The sequence below is a fragment of the Hypanus sabinus genome, chromosome 9 (genome assembly GCF_030144855.1).
Source record: "Hypanus sabinus isolate sHypSab1 chromosome 9, sHypSab1.hap1, whole genome shotgun sequence".
Taxonomy (NCBI): domain Eukaryota; kingdom Metazoa; phylum Chordata; class Chondrichthyes; order Myliobatiformes; family Dasyatidae; genus Hypanus; species Hypanus sabinus.
Window position 1 is genome coordinate 20809297 of NC_082714.1, and position 25079 is coordinate 20834375.

Here is a 25079-nt window from a genome sequence, read left to right on the forward strand (position 1 = left end):
CAATAAACGATGATGATGTAACCATTGTTGGTAGAATCTCAGCTGGAGACAAGAGGGCATTTAGGAGTGAGATATACCAACCAGTAGAGTGGTGTTGCAGCAACAACCTTACATTCTATGCCAGTAAGACAAAAAAGCTGATGTGGACTTCAGGAAGGGTAAGACAAAGGAACACATACCAATCCTCAAAGAGGGATCAGAAGTGGAGAGAGTGGGGGACGTCACGTGATGACGTAGGATCGAGACGCTGGAATCCAGCCCTCCCGTAAAAAAGTTAATAAATCAATGTCTAAGTGAAGAAAAGTTAATTAATACTTTTTTAAGGTTACTTATAAACTATTCCGGATTGTTTTAAGCTATGCCTCATAAACAGAGGACGAAGAAAACTGCTACCGCGAAGACCGCTCAAGTTGGAACAGAATCAAGGCCTACTTCTACCGAAGAACCGCGGACTCAGGTACAACACACCACCGGTGAAACAGAAAAGGAGACTGCGGCAGCATCGGCCATTTCTAAAGGGAAAGATCAACGAGAACTGCGCAAGCGTAAAGGAACGAGCATGCGCAAAAGAGAACAACCAGAACTACAAATCCCAGCAACGACTGAAACCGACAGTGAAAGTGAGTCTGAGAGAGAGACGGACTCTCTGGAAAAATCAGATGAAGATGGAGAAGATGAAAGTTCCTCTGAAAGTACAAAAAAAACTTTGAGGCAAATAATGCATAAATTAGAAAAATTAAATGCATTAAAAGTAATTAAAAGTAACCAAAAAGTAATGACACAAAAAATAACAAACATGGAGGCTATGTTTGATAAAATGACGAAGAAACAGGAAAAAATGGAAAAGAAAATTATAGATTTGGACGTCAGAACGGAAGATATGGAGGGAAGAATGAAGAAGATGGAAGATGATAATGACGCCTGGACATCAGAAAGAAAACAACTCGTGGGAAAAATTGATAAACTTGAAAATTTTAGTAGACGCAACAATATTAAAATTGTTGGACTCAAAGAAGGTACCGAAGGAGAAGACCCAATAAATTTTTTTCAAAAATGGATTCCTGAAAAATTGGAAATGGGAGAAGAACCTTTAATTGAGATTGAAAGGGTGCACAGAGCTTTAAGACCAAGATCTCAAGATGATCAAAATCCGCGATCAATTTTGATAAGATGTTTAAGATACCAGGATAAAGAAAAGATTTTGAGGGCGGCTGCCCAGGGTGCTAAAAGAAGAAAAGGTCCGTTGATGATAGCTGAGAAACCAGTTCTTTTTTATCCTGATATAAGTTATAACCTTTTGAAGAGAAAGAAAGAATTTAACCCAGCTAAAAAGGTTTTGTGGGAAAAAGGTTATAAGTTTTCAATGCGTCACCCAGCAACACTGATAATTTTTTTGGAGGAAGGAAAAAGATTTTTTTCTGACTATCAAGATGCGGAGGTGTTTGCACAAAGACTTCCATCTATTCGTTGATTAAAAGCGGAGATTTCTAAATGTAATGGTTAAAGACGAAGACAGAGAAAGTAAATGGAACTGATGGACATTTAAGGACGATATAAGGGAGAAAAGTAATATTTTAGAAATATTAATTGAGAATGGTATGTTTTTTTTATATATATATATATCTTTCATGTTGCGGGGGGGCTGGGGAGCTTTGAATCGGTTACTACGGGATTCACGTGTGTAATCATGGCGATTGCCATGACCCGTACAATAGAGGGGGGTAATGTTGTGTTTCTTTTTTTTCACAACATTAGTAGGGGGGTATTTTGTTTTTTTCTTTATTTTCTATTTTTCTTCTATTCTTTTGCCTGGATGATTGGTGGGGACACACATAGCAACATGGAGACTTCTAAAAAGATTTCCCAGGATATAATGAGAGTTGAAAGATTAGGTATTATTATAGATTGGAGTAACATAAATAAAAATAATGACTAATTTATTGAATTTTTTAAGTTTTAATGTTAATGGGTTTAATGGACCAATAAAAAGAAAAAGAATTTTAACATACATTAAAAAAATGAAAATAGATATAGCTTTCTTACAAGAAACTCATTTAACGGATATAGAACATCAGAAATTAAAAAGAGACTGGGTTGGAAATGTTATTGCAGCTTCATTTAACTCAAAGGCAAGAGGAGTTGCAATTTTGGTTAATAAAAATTTACCAATTAAAATACAAAATGTATTAATTGATTCGGCAGGAAGATATTTAATTATACATTGTCAAATTTTTTCAGAACTATGGACTCTTATGAATATTTATGCACCAAATGAAAATGATGTAAAATTTATACAGGAGGTTTTTTTGAATTTGGCTAATGCACATGATAAAATATTAATAGGTGGAGATTTTAATTTTTGTTTAGATCCAGTTTTAGATAGATCAACAAAGGCTATTACAAAATCAAAAGTAGCAAAATTAACTCTATCATTGATGAAAGATCTAAATTTGATTGATATATGGAGAAGAATCAATCCAAAAGAAAGGGATTATTCATTTTATTCAAATAGACATAAAACATATTCAAGGATAGATTTTTTCCTGTTATCAACAAATATTCAAGATAGAGTGAAAAACATGGAATATAAAGCAAGAATATTGTCTGATCACTCTCCTTTAATAATGACAATGATAATGACAGATAAAGAGGAATCAATTTATAGATGGAGATTTAATTCAATTTTACTAAAACGTCAAGATTTTTGTGATTTTATGAAAAAACAGATTCAGTTCTTTTTAGATACAAATTTACATTCAGTTGATGATAAATTTATATTGTGGGAAGCAATGAAAGCATATTTGAGAGGTCAGATAATAAGTTATACTTCTAAAATTAAGAAGGAATATATGATAGAAATAGATCAGTTGGAAAAGGAGATTATAAAATTAGAAAAAGAATCTCAAAGAAACATGACAGAAGAAAAACGAAGACAACTTATTAATAAGAAGTTAAAATATAATACACTCCAGACATATCGAACAGAAAAAGCAATTATGAGAACTAAACAGAGATATTATGAATTAGGTGAAAGATCACATAAAGTTCTTGCATGGCAGTTAAAAACAGACCAGATTTCTAAAACAATAAATGCAATTCGAACAAAAGTGAATGAAATTACGTATAAACCTCTAGAAATTAATGAGGCTTTTAAGAATTTTTATTCTGAGTTGTATAAATCAGAATCAAAGAATGACGATGTTAAGATAGAAGAATTTTTATCACAAATAACTCTTCCAAAATTAAATACAGAAGAACAGAAGGGATTAGGTATGTCTTTTACAGTGAAAGAAGTTGAAGAAGCTTTGGGATCACTTCAAAGTAATAAATCTCCAGGAGAAGATGGTTTTCCACCTGAATTTTATAAAAAGTTTAAAGATTTATTAATTCCTCCTTTTATGGAGTTAATATATCAGGCGGAAAGAACGCATAAACTTCCAGAATCTTTTTCAACAGCTATTTTAATAGTATTGCCAAAAAAAGATAGAGACCTTTTAAAACCAGCATCATATAGACCTATTTCTTTATTAAACACTGATTATAAAATAATAGCAAAAATCTTATCTAATAGATTATCTAAATGCTTACCAAAATTAGTGCATATGGATCAAACAGGATTTATCAAAAATAGACAATCGGCAGATAATGTAACTCGGTTATTTAGTATAATCCATTTAGCACAAAAGAGGGAGGAAATGAGTGTGGCGGTTGCTTTAGATGCAGAGAAAGCATTTGATAGATTGGAATGGGATTTTTTATTTAAGGTATTGGAAAAATATGGACTAGGAACATCATTTATAAAATGGATTAAAACCTTAAATACTAATCCCAAAGCTAAAGTAGTGACAAATGGTCAAATTTCAACATCATTTCAGTTAACAAGATCAACTCGGCAAGGTTGCCCACTATCACCTGCTTTGTTTGTGTTGGCAATAGAACCATTAGCTGAATTAATTAGAATGGACCCAGATATTAAGGGTTTCAGAGTTAATCAGGAAGAATACAAGATTAACTTATTTGCTGATGATGTTCTAATTTATTTAACAGATCCACTACATTCACTACGCAAATTATCTTATAGACTAGAAGAATATGGGAAAATATCGGGTTATAAAATAAATTGGGATAAAAGTGAAATTTTGCCTCTTACTAAAGGAGATTATAATCAATGTCGATTAATAACTCAATTTAGATGGCCAGTAAATGGTATAAAATATTTAGGTATAAGAGTTGATAATGATATAAAAAACTTATACAAATTAAATTACTTACCACTTTTGAAAAAAATTCAGGAAGATCTTGAAAAATGGATGGCACTACCAATAACATTAGTAGGTAGAGTAAATACTATAAAAATGAATATATTCCCTAGATTACAATATTTATTTCAATCATTACCAATACAATTACCTCAGAAGTTTTTTCAAGAGTTAAATAAATATTTGAGGAAATTCCTTTGGAAAGGTAAGATGTCCAGAATATCGTTGGAAAAATTGACATGGAAATTTGATCTAGGAGAATTACAACTTCCAAATTTTAAGAATTATTATAAAGCAAATCAACTTAGATTTATTGCATCTTTTTTCGAGAAAGATAAACCGGCATGGATTAGAATAGAATTAGATAAAATAGGAGAAAATGTACCAGAAGATTTTATATACAAATGGGAATCTAAATGGATACGGGAAAAGAAAGAATCTCCTATATTAAAACATTTGATTGATTTATGGAATAAGATAAATGTTGATGATGAGATAAAAAAATCTTTATTAGCAAAGAGATCTTTAATTCAAAATAGACTTATTCCTTTTACAATGGACAATCAACTTTTATATAATTGGATTCAAAATGGGATTAGATATATAGGGAATTGTTTTGAAGGAGGTATATTAATGTCATTTGAACAATTAAAGAATAAATATAAAATATCAAACAACACTTTATTTTGTTACTTTCAATTAAGGGCTTATTTAAGAGAAAAATTAGGTCAAACAATGTTATTGCCGAAATCTAATGAAATAGAAATTTTAATTCAAAAAGGAAATATCAAAAAATTTGTATCTTGCATGTATAATTTGATTCAAAGACAGGTAATTAAGCAAGGAGTCCATAAGTCAAGACAAAAATGGGAAAGTGATTTGAATATTAAAATTGAAGAAACAAATTGGTCAAGACTATGCCTTGACAGTATGACAAATACAATAAATGTTCGGTTAAGATTAGTGCAGTATAATTTTCTACATCAATTATATATTACACCACAAAAAATAAAAAAATTTAATCCAAATTTATCGGATCAGTGTTTCCGATGTAACCAGGAAACTGGTACTTTTTTACATTCGACATGGTCTTGCTCTAAAATTCAACCTTTTTGGACAAATTTAAGATTTTTACTGGAACAAATTACAGGAACACAATTTCCTCATAATCCAATATTATTTTTACTAGGTGATATTGAAGGGATAAAACCGAAACTCAAACTAAATAAGTATCAGAAAGAATTTATAAAAATTGCACTGGCAGTAGCCAAAAAAGCTATTGCAGTTACTTGGAAATCGGATTCACATTTAAGTATAGATTCTTGGAAGAAAGAAATCTATGGTTGTATTCCATTAGAAAAAATTACTTATAATTTAAGAGATAAATATGAAACATTTTTGAAAATTTGGAGCCCTTATTTACAAAAGACAGGATTAAATATATAGATGCTTTTAAGATGAAACAATTGGTTATTAGGGGAAAGAAATAAATATACATATTAAAATTATTACGAACTCCATGGAGCATGTGGAGATCTTCCAACCACCAGGCATTCTTTCTTTCTTTCTTTCTTTCTTTCTTTCTTTCTTTCTTTTTTTTTTCTAAGGGGCAGTTAGGGGGGAGGGGTTAAGGGGAGGGGGTATGGGTTATATACATTGTTTTTTTTCATACTTTGTAATCATTTAAAAATGCAATAAAAAATTATTAAAAAAAAAAAAAGAAGTGGAGAGAGTGAGCAGTTTCAGGTTCCTGGGTGTCAAGATCTCTGGGGACCTAACCTGGCCCCAACGTATCGATACAGCTGTAAAGAAGGCAAGACAGTGTCTATATTTTATTAGTAATTTGAAGTGATTTGGTATGTCAACAAAGACACTCAAAAACTTCTATAAATGTACCGTGGAAAGCATTCTGACAGGCTGCATCACTGTCTGGTATGGGGATGGGGGCTACTGCACAGGACCGAAAGAAGTTGTAGAGTTGTAGTCGCAAATCCAGTTGGCTCCATCTTGATATTAGTTTACAAAGTAAATCTTCAAGGAGTGGTGTCTCAGAAAGGCAACGTCCATTATTTAGAGCCCCCAGCACCCAGGGCATGCCCTTTTCTCACTGTTACCATCAGCTAGGAGGTACAGAAGCCTGAAGCTACACACTCACTGATTCAGGAATAGCTTCTTCCCCTCTGCCATCCAGTTCTTAAATGGACATTGAACCCATGAACATTACCTCACTTTTTAATATATATTCTGTTTTTGCACGATTTTTTTATCTATTCAATATACATATACAGTTATCGATTTATTTATTTACCTATTTTTCTTCTATAATATGTATTGCATTGAACCGCTGCTGCTAAGTTAACAAATTTCATGACACATGCCAGTGATAATAATCCTGATTCTGGCTCTACCACCAGCCTTGGTAGCATGTTCCACGCACCTACCACTCTCTGTGGAAAGAAAGCTACCTCTGATATCCCCTCTATACATAGGTCCAAGCACCTTAAAGCTACATCCCCTTGTATTAGCCTTTTCTGCCCTGGGAAAAAGTCTCTGGCTATCCACTCTATCTCTGTCTTGTACATCTCTAAAGTCAATTCTCATCCTCCTTATCTACAAATGGAAAAGCCTTAACTCACTGAACATATCCTCATAAGACATACTCTCTCATCCAGGTATCATCCCAGTCTTCTTCTCTAAAGCTTTCCACATCCTTCCTATAATGAGATGACTAGAACTGAATACCATAGTCCAAGTGTGGTATAATCAGAGTTTTATAGAGCTGCACATTACCTTATGGTTCTTGAACTGATCTCCCAACTAATGAAGGCCATCACACCATATGAATTCTTAACCACCCTATCAACTTGCACTGCGTCTTTGAGGGATCTATGGACATGAACCCCAAGATCACTCTATTCCTCCCCATTGTTAAACATCCTGCCATTAACCTGTACTTTGCCTTTAAGTTCAGCCTTCCAAAGTGAATCACTTCACACTTTTCCAGATTGAACTCCTTCTGCCACTTCCAGTCCAATTCTGCATCCTATCAGTGTCTCATCATAATCTACAACAACCTTCTACATTATCCAGAACACCACCGACCTTCATATCATCTGCATACTTACTAACCCACACTTCCATCACTTGTTACATAACCCTGAACCTAGTTTCTTGGGGGCACATTCAATCCAAACTGAGAAATAGAGATCTGTAGATGTAAAGGTGGCCGTCCTGTTCCATGTGTGATTAGTAACTGGCATTGCAATTCTGTACTAGTAACTCTGTAGTTTCCTTGAATCTCACAATCCTCTAAATGCCAGGTGCGCTGGAGAAATATTTTGGTGGTGTCATCCAGCTCTGATATTATGACAGGTTAACGAGCAAGAGAATGATCAGAAATGTGGGATTATTCAGGATTTATCGAGCAAAGGAATAGATGTAGATAAAATATGTGCTTTCTAATGCACTGTCAGTAAAGGTGTTTGCAGCTGGAGATCAACAGTCACATTGGGACTTGAGATTTCATAGCTATGGACTCTGAAGGTGTTATTCTTTGCATGTCATTTCCTAGATCTACCTCTGCCTCATGGTGACAATAGAGGAGGAGGAAAATTTCCTTGTCAGGGAAAACAGGTACATAGTGTAGATCCTAATTTTGCCTGATTTGTTGAGTGCTTAGCTTTAAATATTGTTCTTTTACAGAGGCCATTCTTTTTGATTTGCTATTTTAGGCAACCAGGTACAATATGTGTGGATGTTATGAGCTGGTGGGATTTGAAAAGGTGTCTGTCTGTGAGGTAGCAGCTCCAGCTTCATTGTTATACGGTGTACTGGGTGAACTGCATGCCAACTACCAGATATGGTTAATTTGATCATTTTATAGGCTTCTCAACAATATAAACTTCAGAGTAATGTTATAGAATCTCCTACAAATGGAGCTGCAATGTATAACTTTGTAGGATTGATCTCAATTTTTGCTTTATATTTACACAGTTAAGAAAATATAAAGACAATGTTTTTTTTTACTGAAAGTAGAGAGGTATCAAAGGCAATGTGAAATCTACACTTAGTGCAAATCAATTTTTGAAACCTTCCACATTTAATGATCAATTTAGATATATAAAGGGACAAGTAGTGTTTATAGAATGACTGGACAAGCAAGTGGTATTAAAGCAAGAATTCCACTACCAACATAACTAACTAAAGATTGTGATCTCATCATAGTCAATAGTGCACAGAATTACAAGAGCAAAAGTATTGCTGGATGGCAGTCAGCCGTTGAAATAGTAAAGGAAATTTTTGGAGAGGTCACGGGAGAGGAAAACAATTCATGTCAAATAACGTTGTCATATTATCAAATGACAGATTAATGTAACATCAGAAAATGGCGGTTAGAATCAACTATAATTTTCCAAGCAACTTGGATTAATCACTTGTCTGCGTTTGATAATGTATAGGCAAGATTACTTTGTTGTACAAAGAAATCAAGGCTAGATAAATTGCTAGATTTTTTTTCTGACTTTGGAGGAAGTCAGCCAGATAAGTTGCACTGCATTTGACACTGTTGGTGCTGCTGTCTAGAAGGAATGTTGCAGCAATTTTGAAAGGTGCCATACCACCATCTTACGAAGGGTAGTTTCAGATGGACAGTAAATGCTTTGGAACAAGTCTACATCACTGCATCTTTTCTGTAATACTTAACATCACTCCCTAGTGTAAAATCCTAAAAATGAAATAAATAGATTTTCAGACTAGCTACATATAATGTGCAAAAGTCTTGGGTATATATACCTGTAGCTAGGATGCCTAAGATTTTTGCACAATACTGTAAATTATGTCTTTCCTGTTACCAAATAGCACTTAATACAACTGAGCTAACACAAAGCTAAATACTCTTATTACTGTTTTCCAACCATCTTTCTATTTTAACCGATATACAGTACCGTGCAAAAGTCTTAGCCACTGTATAAATGTACCTAAGACTTTTGCACTGCACTATATATAAATATATATATTATGTAAATATTAAGCATATTTAATTTTTATACCAATTTAAACATATTCTGTGGAGAATCGAGAATTTTTAAAAATACTGGGATAAGGTGTGTCAATAGTAAAACAAAGCCGCGAATCTCCTTCCTGAACAATATCTGTCATTAAAGCAGATTCGGTGTCTCAGCACAATAAGAAGTCTGCCTCCTCGCCACCCTCATGCGATCATGACATTTTTGTCTGAACTAGTTCCAAAACTGCAAACTGAATACACTAAATTTGAATGGTACATCCGCATGACAAAAAAGGAATTTTCATTTACAATGAAATCTTTCTCACCATTGCCCAGATTTCAGTGTTTACACTTCTTTCAAAAAGCACCATAAATACCATCAAGCTATGTATATGAGCTATATAATTTCATGAAGTCCATACCCTCCATCCCTTTTAATGACTCACCAGACTTAACAACAGTGTTGCTAAGAAAGAAATCTCAGCAAACTATTTCAGTAATTTGTGCTGGGGGAGTAATGGGGAAGATACAATGGGACAGACTTGTTCCAAAGCATTTTGTGGTATTACTGAAGGAGGGCAAAGAAAGAATAGTCACGGCCAGCTCTTATCGAACAATAATAAGCACTTTGTTGGGAAATGTCCGAAGTTGCCATCAAATTTTGCTGCACAGGGTCTAAGTTTTTATGTTTTTTTTTATTGTGGAGCCTCAGAAAACTCTTACAGTACATCTTGTTCATTTAGTCTGTTTTGTCAGAAACTGAAATAATACCTCTGTGGAATTTCACAGCACAGATAAAGGACAGTCAGCTCAGATGTCTACTCTGAGTGAGAAAGAATTCACAGCGCAGATGTAAGCCATTTGGCCCCTTGTTCTAATTTCTGCTATAAAAGAACTGTTTAGATTAATCCCATTTTCCAGTTCTCAGTTTGCAGCTTTATAAGGTCATTGGACCTCAGGTGGTGGTGGTGCAGACTTAAAGAAAAAAATTGATGAGTATTTCTGCCTCCACAACTCTCAGACATTGAGTTCCAAATCCCCAATAATTTTCAATGGATAATATCTTCTGCCTAAATTTATTTAGATAAATTTATTATCTCTTATCTTTTGTCATCTCTGTTTTTAAAAAAAAAACATCTTTTCTATTCACCTCATCTCTGGCTCTGATAACTAAAACAGTCAGATGTATTTATCACATGCACATCAAAGTGTACAATGAAATGTGTTAAACAACCAACATTCCTAAGGATGTTTTTTCTATTAAATCTTGCCTCTCACTGCCTCTTCTGCACTAAAGAAAGCCTGTATCTATCTGATCTCTGCTCACAATCAATGAGAATTCCTGCTCTGATATTTTGCTGTTTAGATGGACTTATTTAGGTGTTTACATAATTCATCTGTTGTAACACAAGAAATTTGAAGATGCTGGAAATCCAAAGCAATGCACACAGAATGACTGATGAAGGATCTCGGCCCAAAACATCGTCTGTTAATTAATTTCCGTAGATGCTGCCTGACCTGCTGACTTCCTCTAGCATCTTGTGTGTGTTGCATCTATTGTAGAAATCTCAGCTGCATCATGTGCTTAATAAGCAGTATGCTTCTGTTGGTATTTTCTGTCCTGTCTCCCTTGCTCTTCACCATCTACACCTCGGACTTCAGCTACAACACAGAGTCTTGCCATCTTCAGAAGCTTTCTGATGACTCTGCCATAGCTGGATGCATCAGCAAGGGAGATGAGGCTGAGTACAGGGTGACAGTGGGAAACTTTATCACATGGTGCGAGCAGAATCATCTGCAGCTTAATGTAAAAAAGACTAAGGAGCTGGTGGTGGACCTGAGGAGGGCTAAGGCACCGGTGACCCCTGTTTCCATCCAAGGGGTCAATGTAGACATGGTGGAGGATTACAAATACCTGGGGATACAAATGGACAATAAACTGGACTGGTCAAAGAACACTGAGTCTGTCTACAAGGAGAGTCAGATCCGTCTCTATTTCCTGAGGAGACTGAGGTCCTTTAACATCTGCCAGACGATGCTGAGGATGTTCTACAAGGCTGTGGTGGCCAGTGCTATCATGTTTGCTGTTGTGTGCTGGGGCAGCAGGCTGAGGGTAGCAGACACCAACAGAATCAACAAACTCATTCGTAAGGCCAGTGATGTTGTGGGGGTGGAACTGGACTCTCTGACGGTGGTGTCTGAAAAGAGGATGCTGTCCAAGTTACATGCCATCTTGGACAATGACTCCCATCCACTCCATAATGTACTGGTTAGGCACAAGAGTACATTCAGCCAGAGACTCATTCCACCGAGATGTAACACTGAGTGTCATAGGAAGTCATTCCTACCTGTGGCCATCAAACTTTACAACTCCTCCCTCGGAGTGTCAGACACCCTGAACCAATAGGCTGGTCCTGGACTTATCTCCACTTGGCATGATTAACTTATTATTTAATTATTTATGGTTTTATATTGCCATATTTCTTCACTATTCTTGGTTGGTGCGGCTGTAACGAAACCCAATTTCCCTCGGGATCAATAAAATATGTCTGTCTGTAGGTAAACAGAAAGCCAGTTTCAAGTACTTTGTCAGTAATTCAGGTCACCTTTCATGAAGTAATTGTAATATGTAACACACGCAAAATGCTGGAGAAGCTCAACAGGTCAGTCAGCACCTGTGGAAAGGAATAAACAGTTAGTGCTTCAGGCTGAGACTCTTCATCAGGATGTGTAAGTGTGACTTGTGGGAGATCAAACAGGTATTCGCTGATAGTGGGTGGTATTGAAGCTGCAGTTATTTTAAACCTCACCCTACTCTTTCCTAATTGAGTTGAAGTTATAGAGTGGTACAACAGGGGAACAGGCCCTTTGGCCCATCTCCTCCATGCTGATCAAGATGTCCATCTGAGCTAGTCCCATTTGCCCATGTTTGGCATGTATCTTCTAAGCTTTTTCAATCCATGTACCTGTCTAAATGTCTTTCAAACAATGGAATAGTAACTATGTTCATGAAAATGACTGCAAAATTTTATTTTTGGGAACATTCTGACCTAATAATTTACTTTAGGACAAAATAGAACATCAATTCCTGGTGCTTCCTTTAAATTAACAGCTGGGTGAGATTTAGTATAAAGTGCTTCTGACCACTTTGCAGACTTTTGGTGTAGTTTTAAAGTGTATCCTGCTGCTGCACAAAGTAAGCCCTTCCTGCCCTTCGAGCTGTGCCGCCAGCATGCCACAATTTAACCCTTGCCAAATCATGTACAAATTACTTACTGCCTGTTAAACTGCTAGCATTTAGGGCAGCAATGAAGGTCCTCCTTTTCTGGCAGTGCTCAGGGCTTCCTTCATCATGTCAGTAGCTTCTGTCAGTCACCTAAGGCCCAGGTGGAGACTAAGGAATGCCATCACACTCAAATGTAGAAGGAATATTCATTGCTGTTTCCATAGAAATTTTGTTTTACCAGTCAGTGTTTTTAACCCTGAACAGAATTCCCAAACCTGGATGACCGAGGGGCCACTTTTAGTCTGGCCTCTACCCTTTGACCTGTTTGGCAGGGGTGACCCTACCAAGAGCCATAACTCTCCGGGTCATTGAGGCACTCCAAGCCACAATAAAGTTGTGGTCCCCTGGGAGGATGTGACAATTTACAATGACCAATTAACCTTCCAATTAGTACATCTGTGGACTATGGGAGGAAACAGGAGAACTCAGAGGAAACCCACACAGTCATGGAGAGAACGTACTAACTCCTTACAGATAGTGGTGGGAAATCGGTACTCCTCATTCAGTGTATTTAATAAAGGTAACCAGATGAACATAAGATTGAAAACCTCCTTGCCGATCTTTCAATGCCACTATTTGGAGATGAAGCCTGGATGAGTGTCCCCTTTTATTTTAAGGAGCCCAATGCTTATTTCAATCAGGTTCCATGAGCATGTTTAAGCTATGTGCGCCAATTTAGTTGCTTTAGGATGCAGAGAATAAATCAAGGTTCAAGATCTAACAGCATATTCCTCATTTTATCTTTGTGAAACAAATAACAGTAAGTTGAACTTCTCTCACAGTTTTTATAGCAATTTTAACCTTATTACACTGAATGACATCTTGCAGGGATACCTATTTCATATTTAAATAGTTCCATTTCTAATGTACATCAGGTGCTAGCAGTTTGTGGCAAGGAAGAGAGTTCTCAAATTTCCTTCTGACATAGAAGGAAGCCCTTTGACACATATACCTGAGTCCTGTTTCACCACAAATTACTGGATGATTTGCTGCTAGCTTTGTAAGAACTAAAGAAATGGCCACCATATTATGAACCTGTCCATTCGCCTCTAAATTTGCTAAATCGGAATTGTTGTATGATTCAGCAAAGTCATTCAAAGCTGTTAATTTACATCAAAGGAAGAAATCTCTGCCCCATTTTGTAGGAGAGCCAAGGGAAAGGTAAAATAATATATCATGTTACAGAGTCACTGTTACCAGCTTAATTCATGAGTCCACATACTATTTGATTTTGAAACTCTACAAACAAAATATAATGTTACAATATCCTGTAGGGAATAAATTGTTTTTGGGGGTTTCACCATTTTAAAATGTCCTTACTTTTCTTTTTACTCTTTCTTAGTCTAATCTTATCTGCTACGTCTTATTTCTAATTTTCAACTCTGAGTAACTCTTTTTGCTGTAGATTGCTCTGTCTTTACAACCCATTAAAGCTGGTGTTTACCTGGTCCTGTTGACAGAACATTAGAAGAAGCTGGATTTGGCCACATAGCTCCTCATACCAACTGCACCATGCAATAAGATGAAAGCTGATCTTTTACCTCCATGCCACCTTCTTACATTAACTCCATAAGTCTATGTCCTTAAAAAATCCATTGATCCCTGATTTGAGCATTGTCTGTCCGTCCTCTTGGGCAGGGAATCCCAGAGATTCCAAAACTGTTGATGAAGGAAATTCCTTTCTTGTCCTTTCCAGAATGGCTGAACTCTATTTTGAGAGTGAATGTTGGTTCTAGGCAATGCAGCCAGGGGAAATATAATCCTTGCTTCCACCTTTACTTAAGGTTGTTATAACTGGGGATAGTAGCAGAGATAAGTTCCCACTACCTATTAAATGTTCCCAATGGCATGCAAATTAAAAAGCCTCTTATAACCAAATCCAGCTCCTGGTCTTGACATGTGGCTTAGCTACTAAGCCCAGTGGAACTGTTTCTACTGACAAGGGGCAGAGGCAGGTTTCTGGTGCCTTAAAACCAGTCACTTCAGCCAGATGGGGCTTGTCAGCCAGGGTTCGCAGCTCATCGAAGAGAGAGATCATCAATGTTGTGGGCTGCAACTTTGTCTAATAATTCTTGTAGACACCATTTGAAGGCCTTCTCTAATACACAACATCCACTTATTCCTTCTCATTTATTCTTGTAGTTAGGAAAACAAGCTATAGATTTTTCAAATATAATTTACCTTACAAATATCAACATTGTATTTCCCCAACCCTGTGTTGTTGTTATTTATATCCTCTTATTACTTCCTTACTAATACAGAGATTTGCTGTGTCATTAATTGATGTTAATCAGTTACTATAATGTTGCTGCCAGCTTGCCTTTACAGTTACAGTCGGCCCTCTGTATCCGCGGGTTCTGCATCCACGGATCAAAAATACTCGAAAAAAAAATTCCAGGAAGTTCCAAAAAGGAAATCTAGAATTTGCCACATGCCGAGCACTACACTGAATCCACGGGAATGAAGTGATGTGTAGGCATACCCTGCTGTAGCCTCCCGCCATTTCACAGAGCCTCGGTCTCTCTCCAGCACTCGTTGTTTGAGCATTGTTCGACTCGCGTCTTGTTCATTCGGTACTTGTGTTGTGAGTGAGAGCAAGGAGTTTAAGATTAGTAAGGGATGGCTGGCTAGCTACGTAAAGCGCTACAGCGTCAAGAACTTAAAGATCACAGGAGAATCATCATCGGCTGATGCAGAGGCAGCGTCAGTGTTCCAGAAGAGCTACAATGGTTGCGTCTGTACTGAACATGTACAGACTTTTTTTTCTTGACATTATTCCCTAAACAATACAGCATAACAACTATTTACATTGTATTAGGTATTATAAATAATTTAGAAATGATTTATAAAGTATACGGGAGGATGTACGTAGGTTATATGCAAATACTACGCCATTTTATATAAGGGACTTGAGCATCCACGGATTTTAGTATCCGTGGGGGGTCCTGGAACCATTCCCCTGCAGATACCAAGGGACAACTGTTCTTGCTTTGCAAAAATAGAAAGGATCAGGTTTTTTTAAATAATCTGTTTCATGATGTGTAACTCAGCGATCAATAGGCCAATATTTTGTCATGTGACCATAAGACATAGGAGCAGCATTAAGCCATTTGTCCTTTTGAGTCTGCTACTCCATTCTGTCAGGGCTGATTTATTATTCCTCACAATACCATTCTCCTGCCTTTGACACTGCTACAAATCAAGAACCTATCAACCTCAGCTTTAACTATGCCCAATGACTTGGCCTTCACAGCTGTCTATAGCAATGCATTTCACAGATTCACCACTCTCTGGCTAAAGAAATTCCTCCTCATCTCTGTTCTAAGGGGACGTCCCCGTATTCTGAGTCTGCCCTCTGGGCCTAGACTTGAGGGCATGGTACAGCTCCAGATTTTGTTGTAAAACTAAGTAGTTTTATAATAATTTTTCTGTCTTTAGTGGTTGCAGACTATAAAACTATTTTTCAGTATTAACTGCTAAGGACCCCTGCAGATAAAAGAAAATGGAACAATTGCCAAGCAGAAATTTACATTGGCCAACGAGACATTTCTCAGTGGAGATAGCATCTGTGGCTAGAGAAACAAGTAATATTTTCAATCAATAACCTTCAGTAAGAACTGGATCTACATACCAGAATGTGAAAAACCATCAGCCTGAAATGTTAGCGCCCTCTCTGAAGAGGTTACCTGACCTGCTTGGTATTTCTAGTGTATGGTGTTTTTAATTCCATATTTCCATCATTTGGTATATTTTGCCTTAAGTGACCTGTTAGCTTTAGGTGGCTCAGGGTATTGTGCTGTTAAAGGCTTTAACCAAAGACAGGCTGATTTCAATTGAGACTCGTGCATATGTTTCCAGCATAACACATTCTGTTTTTTCAAGAAAAGATTGTAGCTTTTGGGATCTAGCTTTTAGAATAAGGAACATGTTTGTGAAGTGACGCTTGAGCGAGGTCTGAGGAAAACGTTGTCTCCCTCTTGGGAGATGGATTGCATTGTGTTTTGTTAGGTGGGGAAATGCAAACAGTTTGAAATAGAAAGGATAATAAACAGAATTAGAGAAAAATAAAACTGGTTAAAAGTCATTCTGTTCTTAACACTTGTTTGAAGGGAATCTGCAGTAGCATAGTATATATTAACTTTTTCCTCTTTCAAAGTTAACTTTAAATAATATGATTTTGAAAGCTCTTACACATCATGACTTGGATTAGTCACCTTCCTAGACTACTGCCCCCTCTCTACATCGAATAATTTAAAAAAAGGGTGTAGTCAACTCTGGATCTAAAGTTCTGTTCAGCTTTCCACTTCCATCAGTGGATGAGCTTTGAACTAGCTATCTTTATTTTAACAATCTTGTGCTCCAATGTATTTGGATTTATGGTATTTCCTGTGAGTAACTCTTTAGGACCCTTAACAACATCAGATTTTTAAGCCATCTGTAGGAGCAGAATTAGGCCCTATGAGTCTGGTACTCCATTCAATCTTGGCTGACTTAATATCCCTCTCTATCCCATTTCCTGCCTTCTCCTTGTATCCTTTGATGCCCTGATTAATCAAGAACCTATCAACTCATTTTAAATATACCCAGTGACTTGGCCTCCACAGCCATAAGTGGAAATGAATTCTGCAGATTTGCCATCCTCATCTCTGTTCTAAATGGACATCTCTCTATTCTGATTTTTCCTTTAAGCAAACCATGCTGACTATGGCCTACTTTATATGCGTCTCCAAGTACACCAAAACTACTTTCTTAATAATGGACTCCAACATCTTCCCAACCACTGAAGTCAAGCTAAAATGTCCTATAATTTCCTTCCTTCTGCCTACTTCCCTTCTTAAAGAGTGGATTGACATTTACAATTTTTTTAGTGATTCTGGAAGGATCTTTACTAATGCCTCCCCAATTTCTTCAGCTATCTCTTTCAAAAATCTGGCATGTAGTCCCTCTGATCCAAATGACTTGTCTACATTCAGGTCTTTCAGCTTCCCAAGCACCTTCCCCTTATTAATAGCAACTGTACTCACTTCTGGCCCCTGACTCTTGAACTGCTAGTATACTGTTAGTGTTTTCTACAGTGAAAACTGAAGCAAAATAATTGTTAAGTTTGTCTGCCATTTCTTTGTCCCTCCCCCATTACTACCTCCCCATGTCATTTTCCAGTGTTTTACTCTTTATATACCTGTATCTGAAAAAAAAAACTTATGGGATTGTCTTTAATATTATTGGGTCGCTTATCTTCATATTTAATGTTTTTATCTCTAGATGGATTTTTTGGTTGCCGTTTGTTGTTTTGTTTTTCCCAAGGTTCACAATCTCCTAACTTCTCATTAATAATTGCTGTATTATATGTCGTCTCTTTTGCTTTTATGCTGTTCTTGACTTCCTTTGTCAGCCAGAGTTGCCTCATCCTCCCTTTAGAATATTGCTTCCTCATTGGGATGTATCTATCCTGTGCCTTCCGAGTTGCTCCCAGAAACTCCCCCCATTGCTATTCTGCCATCATCCTGCTAGTGTCCTCATCCAGTCACCTTTGGCCAATCCCCTCTCGTACCTTTGTAATTTCCTTTACTCCACTGGAATACTGATACTTCTGACCTTAGCTTCGCCCTTAAGGAATATGATGCTTGATTAAATAAACTTAAAGCCACATTTATGTGATAAACTAAGATTACCTTAATTTATGAGATACTGTCATAAATGGAACTGTCCAGTATGATCCAGCAAGCTCACTAATGAAGGTGATCAAAATGGAGTTGTTTAAGTAATCTGATTCTAAAATATAATCCTTACTTGCTGATAGAGATCATATCAGAAATGGCTAGTGGTACATATCAAATAAAGGTATTATATTTCTCAAGTGTCACTTAACATAAAGGCGTAGTTGTTAGAATGCTGCCATCTATATCCGATCAATATAAAATTATGAAAAGTTTAAATGAAAATGATTACAAGTTATTTCCCTGCATGATAAGGTAGAAGGCGCAGACCTTTTGTCATATATTTCACCTAAGCAATTGGTAGATGGAACAAACCACTTAGATGTTTCTGTGCACAAGATTCTCCTGTTGCTTTTTTTTCAAAATGGATAGAATTTAAGGAATGTGTTAAACCAGAAGTAGTAACATTATAATTTGGCCAGTACTAATCTGTATTTGAATCCATGGTCGGAAATTGCAGGTACATTAGGTTCAGCCATAAACCTGATCATCAGAATGGAATGAAATTAATTTGTGTAACCCCAATCAAAATCAGAGTAATTTATTCCATGTGTAATGATGATTCATTTTGAGTTGTTATTTACTTAGTGACAGGGTGGGTGAGGATGATATTCTTTGAAAATATCCAAGGTCAGAAATAATTTGGCAGTGTGCTTCCAGTTTTAACCCGAAAGCAGAAATCTATTTCTGATCAGAGCAACAAGCACTCCTAAACAGTAACAAGTTTGGGACCCTGTTTCATTTTTGTTCATGCTTTTGTTATCTTACTTGTCTATAATCTTAAAATTGACAAACGTCAGGGATCATCAGGGTGGAAGATGTGGGCTTCTCTTCAGTCATAGAGCACTAGAGCACAGAAACAAACCCTTCAGACCATCGAGTGTGTGGAGCTGTTATTTTGCCTAATCCCATTGATCTGCACCTGGACCACAACTCTCCATACTCCACCTATCCGCGTACCTATCTAAACTTCTCTTAAAAGTTGCAAATAACCCTCATCTGCCATGTCCACTAGCATCTCAATCTTCAGTTGCATTATCTTAGTGAAGAAGTTCCCCTGCAGGTTCCCCTTAAAAATTCCGCTTTTTACCCTCAACCTCAGATTCTAGTCTCACCCAACTTCAGTGAAAAAAGTCTTTGCGTTTACCCTATCTATACCCCTCATAATTTTGTATACCACTATCAAATCTCCCCTCCTTCTCCTATGCTCCAGAGAATAAAGTCCTAACCTATTCAACCTTTTCTTATAACTCAGGTCCTCAATTCTTGGCAGCATCCTTGTAAATTTTCTCTGTACTCTTTCAATCTTATTGATGTCCAGAAAGAATACAGAGGTACTCAAACTCCTGGATATCTGGTCATCTGAGAGAAGTTCTTTGGATTGGAGAAATGAAATTTTGTTTCTGTAGTTTCAGTTTTAGGGAGGAATCTTGAAATCTGCAGAAAGGGCTAACACATTTAATGTTTAAAGTTCAAATTTATTATCAAAGTACATATATGTCACTGTATACTAAATACACTGAGATTTATTTTCTTGTTGGAATTCACCGTCGATTCAAACTCCATGCATACAACTAATGTGCAAAAGAAGGCAAACTGTGCAAGTATAAAAAATGATCATAAATAAGCAATAAATATTATTGAGAACATGAGTTGTAGAGTCCTTGAAAGTGAGTCCATCGGTTGTGGAATCAGTTCAGTGTTGGGGTGAATGAAGTTATCTACATTGGTTCGGGAGCCTGATGGTTGAGGGGTGATAACCATTCTCGAGCCTAGTGGTTTGGGGACTAAAGGTTACTGTATGTCCTTTGATGGCGACAATGAGAAGAGAACATGACCTGGATGGTGGAGGTACTTGATGATGGATGCTGCTTTCTTGTAGCACTGCTCCTTTCATGTACTCAGTGGTAGGGAGGGCTTTTCGTGTGATGGCCTGGGCTATATCCACTACTTTTAGTAAGCTTTTCCGTTCATGGGCATTGGTATTTCCATGCCAGATGTGATACATCTATAGAAGTTTCAGACGACGAGCCAAACCTGTGGAAACCTCTAAGAAAGTAGAGGCTGTTAAAGCAAATTTCGGACCAAGTTCCGGAACTAGGAAGTTAGACATATGTACAATTATACCCTTTAATTTTATAACATACAGTTGATGCAAAGTACGCAGTTTGAAGTAAGTTGTATCACTGTGATGGTCTTTTAAAATATTTTATTCAGTAGTCATACAGAAAAACAGTTTCCTTTTCTTAACCAATGTAACCTGGTTATATTTCATATAATGCTAATTTTACTTGACACAAAGTATTTTATCGATAACTTATAAATGGTACATATTTTGATTACTTTTAATAATAATCATCTGATGCCAGATTTTGTGTTGCATCTTAACAGATGATTCAAGGGAGAGGAGTTAAATATACCTTTCACCAAAACTAAACCTGCACTTTATGTTGCTGTTCTCCCATTTATTTTGGCATGCTAACTTCAAAAATACTTGTATTTGAGGTGTACAGAGTGCTTTTATGTTATAAATATGAAAAGGGTGGCACCTGTTGCAGATTATAGTAATGTATGTCATAGAACATGATAATATACACTCAGTGGCCACTTTATTAGATGTACCTGCCTGTTAATGCAAGTATCCGATCAGCCCATCATGTGGCAGCACCTCATACATAAAAGTATACAGACATGGTCAAGAGTTTCAGTTGTTCTTCAGACCAAACATCAGAATGGGGAAGAAAAGTGATCTAAGTGACTTTGACCATGAAATGATTGTTGGTGCCAGACGGTGTGGTGTGAGTGTCTCAGAAACTTCTGATCTGGGATTTTCACACAACAGTCTGTAGAGTTTACAGAGAATGGTGCGAAAAACAAAAAAAATCCAGTGAGCAGGAGTTCTGTGGGGAAAACATAACTGGCACATTGATGGTATCAAAATTTAGACCAAATTCAAAGGATTGAGTGGAAAGGGATCTCTAAATGTACTATTCTATAAATTGTTTACATTTGTTCCATAGACGTTTAATTGAGTGAGATGAAGGTGGGGTCTAGTTCAGTCACAACTGCTTTCTTTCATGGAATTTAGAATAGAAGAATTTTCACTCTTTTGACAGCTGCAAAGCATACAGTGGAATTAAGTGTGATTAAGAATTTTAACCTTATTTTATCAGTATAATAATCTACAAACATCTATTAGTTGCTCATTAAAATATTTTTGTTTATTTTGTTTTTATGTTTTGAAAACCATTAGACTAATTGATAAAACTATGGAACCAAAAAGTGGATGGAAACTGACTAATTGAGCACCTTGAAGTTAGCTAGAAAACAAAACGTTGAATGCTTTCAGTTTTAAATATTCCTCTTTCCTATTCTTGTGATACATCAAAGGAGACTTGCTTCTCAAGATAAACAAATCTGAACATGGAGTGTGTGACTTTGGAAGCTGGTGGTGTTGGATGAATCACTGGTGGTAATAAGACCCACATACAGGGGTGAGAAAGGACACCTGGCTGAGTGGCACCGCAACAACAAGAAGAACTAAAGACTAATAGTTGACTTAATGGAAGGGAAGGAGGGCGAATGTGCACCAGGCTACAGCACTTCTAAATTCCTGTCCTGGGCCCAGCACACAGGCACAATCATAACGAAGGCATACCAGCATCTTTTCTCTCTCAAAAAGTTATGATAGTCCGGCATGTCACTAAACACTCAAACTAGCTTTTACAGTTGAAAGTATCCTGACTGGTTGCACCATGGTCTGGTATGTCAGTTCAAATGGGCAGGAACATGAGCTGCAGAGAGTAGTGGGCACTGCCCAATACGTCACTGGCACATTGCTCCCCACCAAAGGATGAAATGAAATGAGGTGCTGTCTCAAGAGCAACATTTATCATCAAACTCATGCATGTGGCAAAATCTTGATGTTGACTTTTGTCTTGGTCTACAGGAAGGATCCAGACAACAACAACCAAAGGAAAGCAACTACCATTCTCTGAAATTAATCTGGATTTGAATCTAATTCTTCAAGGAAAATGACCTTGACAATCTCAACTCTTCTTGCAATCTCATTCCTCTGCCTCTTACCCAATACCCCAGTTATAATGTAATATTAATTAGAGTTTAGTTTCAGTTGGATGCCATGAAATTTGAAGAATGTTTATTCAACGCAGTTTTTTTAAAAAAAGTTCTTTTTCATGTCTTGCAACCTTGCATCAGTGAGCAGGAAGGACCAAAATAGGGAGTTTCCTCATTCCTTCAATAAAGCACGTACTGGCGTAGTGTGTGTGGCTTTGTTGGCTAAGTGGCATCACTGTCACTTGACTAGTCGTCAGAATGTGTGTCATGCTGGTGCTGAAAATTTCTCCTAATAGTTCATTTTTAGTAAACAATGAATCACTGAAGCCTGAAAGAGGGAAGTATTTCATTAGAAAGTACTGTCTGCAAAAACTCCTTCCCATTTTGTTGCCATGGATATAGGTTAACAAATTAACCTTCAGCTTTGTTTGTTTTAAGAATGACACACCCTTTATTCAGCTGTGTTATCTTTCTACCTCTAATATTGCTGGTGTCCTGTAACAACACGTAAATAGGAATATTTTTGGTGGGTGTGTCTTTAATCTTTATTTGTTTGTTTAGTGTTCTTGTATTTTGACAGGAGGAAACTGCTTTTAATTCACACAAAACCCTTGCCATCGGTCTGGGAGAGGGAAAAAACATATTAACAGCTGCAGCTAGGTGAACCCTGAAACATATAATCCTTGGGCAATTTGAACAGCTTTGAATCACTTGAACACTTTTCAGGCAGTCTCTTTACATACAAGCCTATTCAAATAAAATGTCTGTACTATCCTGAGGCAGTTAGCGCCATCTGTTGTCCAAACCACACAAGTCTCACTCAACACCCTTTAGTGCACACATTAGAACAGAAAAGCAGGAGCCCTGGTCTGTTTTCTTTTCTCTTCTCCCCCATTGAGATTCAATGTTCAGAGCTGTAGATGCCCCACTATTACAGCGCCAGCAGCCTGGGTTCAATTCCCGCTGCTGTCTGTACATTCTCCCTGCAACCACACCTGTTTCCTCCAGCTGCTCCGGTCTCCTCCCACATCCCAAGGTTACTAGATTGGTCACATAGGTGTAATTGGGCTCACTGGGTCAGAAAGGACTGTTAACCTGCTGGATCTATCAGTGGTTGTTGGGCTAGAATTATAGAAGACTGTTGGCTAAAGCAACTGGAAGGGAAGTGTCTGGCTTTCTGTTGCAAGCTTATTTAAGTGCTTTGTAATCAGGGTTAATGAAGGGCATATTCTGATCTCTATTGACATTTTAATAACCTCCAAATATCCTTATTTGACCTGGAAAATTCACTTTTTAAAGAGTTTCCTTATCTTTTAACTATCAAGCCTTGAGAGTAAACAGAAGAGCTTTCAACAGGGACATACGAGATTGTCTTGTAAAATGGTGCTGTGTATAATGATTGAAACCTAGTTTGATAGTGGTTGTGTTTGTACATGTCCTGCATAAAATGGAAAAGGAGCCCATTTTATGATTCTTGACAAGTAATTCAAGTAAAATGTCTCATGGCACCTGGTGTTGCCAGCGCCATCTGTTGTTCAAATTCTTTATCAGAAAGATTTGTAGACTTCTTGAAGAATGGTAGATTTTTTTTCTCATTTTCCTTTACAGTTATAAAGTAATGGGATAATTTACACCTATCATTATTGATGGTGAATAATTAATGCATGGCTTATCCTGAGAGTTGAGGCTGAGTTGCGTGGAAATGACAAATTACATGGAAATGTTTTGTGGTTAGTTTTTCTTCACTGAATAAATCACAGCCCAGGTACACATCCTAGCTAGGATTTTAAGAGGTTCCCAATTTGAGTGGGAGAGAGGAGGAGAGTTAAACATTGGAAAGTTTTCACTTTGATTTGTCTGCATTCCAGCACATCCTGCATAACGATAATATAATTAGACGTAATTATCCAAGGATAATATAATTATACGTACTTGTAACTACGGAACAAAATATGCTGCATTGGCATGTTAAGGTAATTCTGTTCTAGGAGATTCTATGGTTTATATGTTTGTGATTTATATGTTTATGGTTTATATCTTTATGATTTACATCCCTGCATGTTTTGGTTGGCAGGTTGCTCTTCTAGATGTTGATATCTGTGGTCCATCAATTCCAAAAATGATGGGAGTAGAAGGTGAACAGGTAAGAATGAATTTTCATAGTTGTGAGCAATTGAACACATTCTAATCCACATTGATTCAACTTCACAGCCTCTAAAAATTCTAGTGGTACCTTGGTAATTGCTAATTAAATAGTGCTAGTCTTTTGAACACTTTCTTTCCTTAACAGTGCCTTACTGTAATAATGATCCCAATGAATTAAAGTGACTGTAAAAAATAGTTTAATTAACCCAACCCACTTTTACTTTCTAGGTATGTTATTAAATTACCCTGAAGATTCAGTAACTGGGCTTAGGACAGTTTGGGTTGATGTGTAGCAAAAGAAGTGAATTGATTAAAAGTGAATTTATTTTTGTGGGAAGCTCTTTTAGCATGCTTGGACAAGGATGTAATAGTCTGTATTGAGCAGACAAAGGCTCTAAAACAAGGGTTCCCAACCCTTTTTTATGCCATGGACGCATACCATTAACCAAGGGGTCTGCAAACTCGAGGTTGAGAACCTCTGCTCTAAAAGAAACCCTTACATTCATTTAGCACTGATCATGAATTCATAAGTGTCCCAAAGTGGATACGCTTCTGAAATAATGTAGTGGGTGATTTGTTAATTGAACCTT

General features: G+C 36.8%; 2 protein-coding genes across 4 annotated transcripts in view; one reads left to right on the plus strand and one right to left on the minus strand.

Moving 5' to 3' along the window:
• The window catches only part of LOC132399142 (tektin-3-like), a 117023-nt gene that overhangs the window by 78999 nt on the left and 12945 nt on the right, over positions 1-25079 (minus strand). The gene's annotated exons all lie outside the window — the stretch shown is intronic.
• Positions 1-25079, plus strand: part of nubp1 (nucleotide binding protein 1 (MinD homolog, E. coli)) — an 83220-nt gene that overhangs the window by 8128 nt on the left and 50013 nt on the right. For all 3 annotated transcript variants that reach the window (XM_059979187.1, XM_059979186.1, XM_059979188.1), the window contains exon 4: positions 24419-24487. In XM_059979187.1, coding sequence (XP_059835170.1) covers positions 24419-24487 — 69 coding nt within the window. The remainder of the gene's footprint in view (positions 1-24418; positions 24488-25079) is intronic.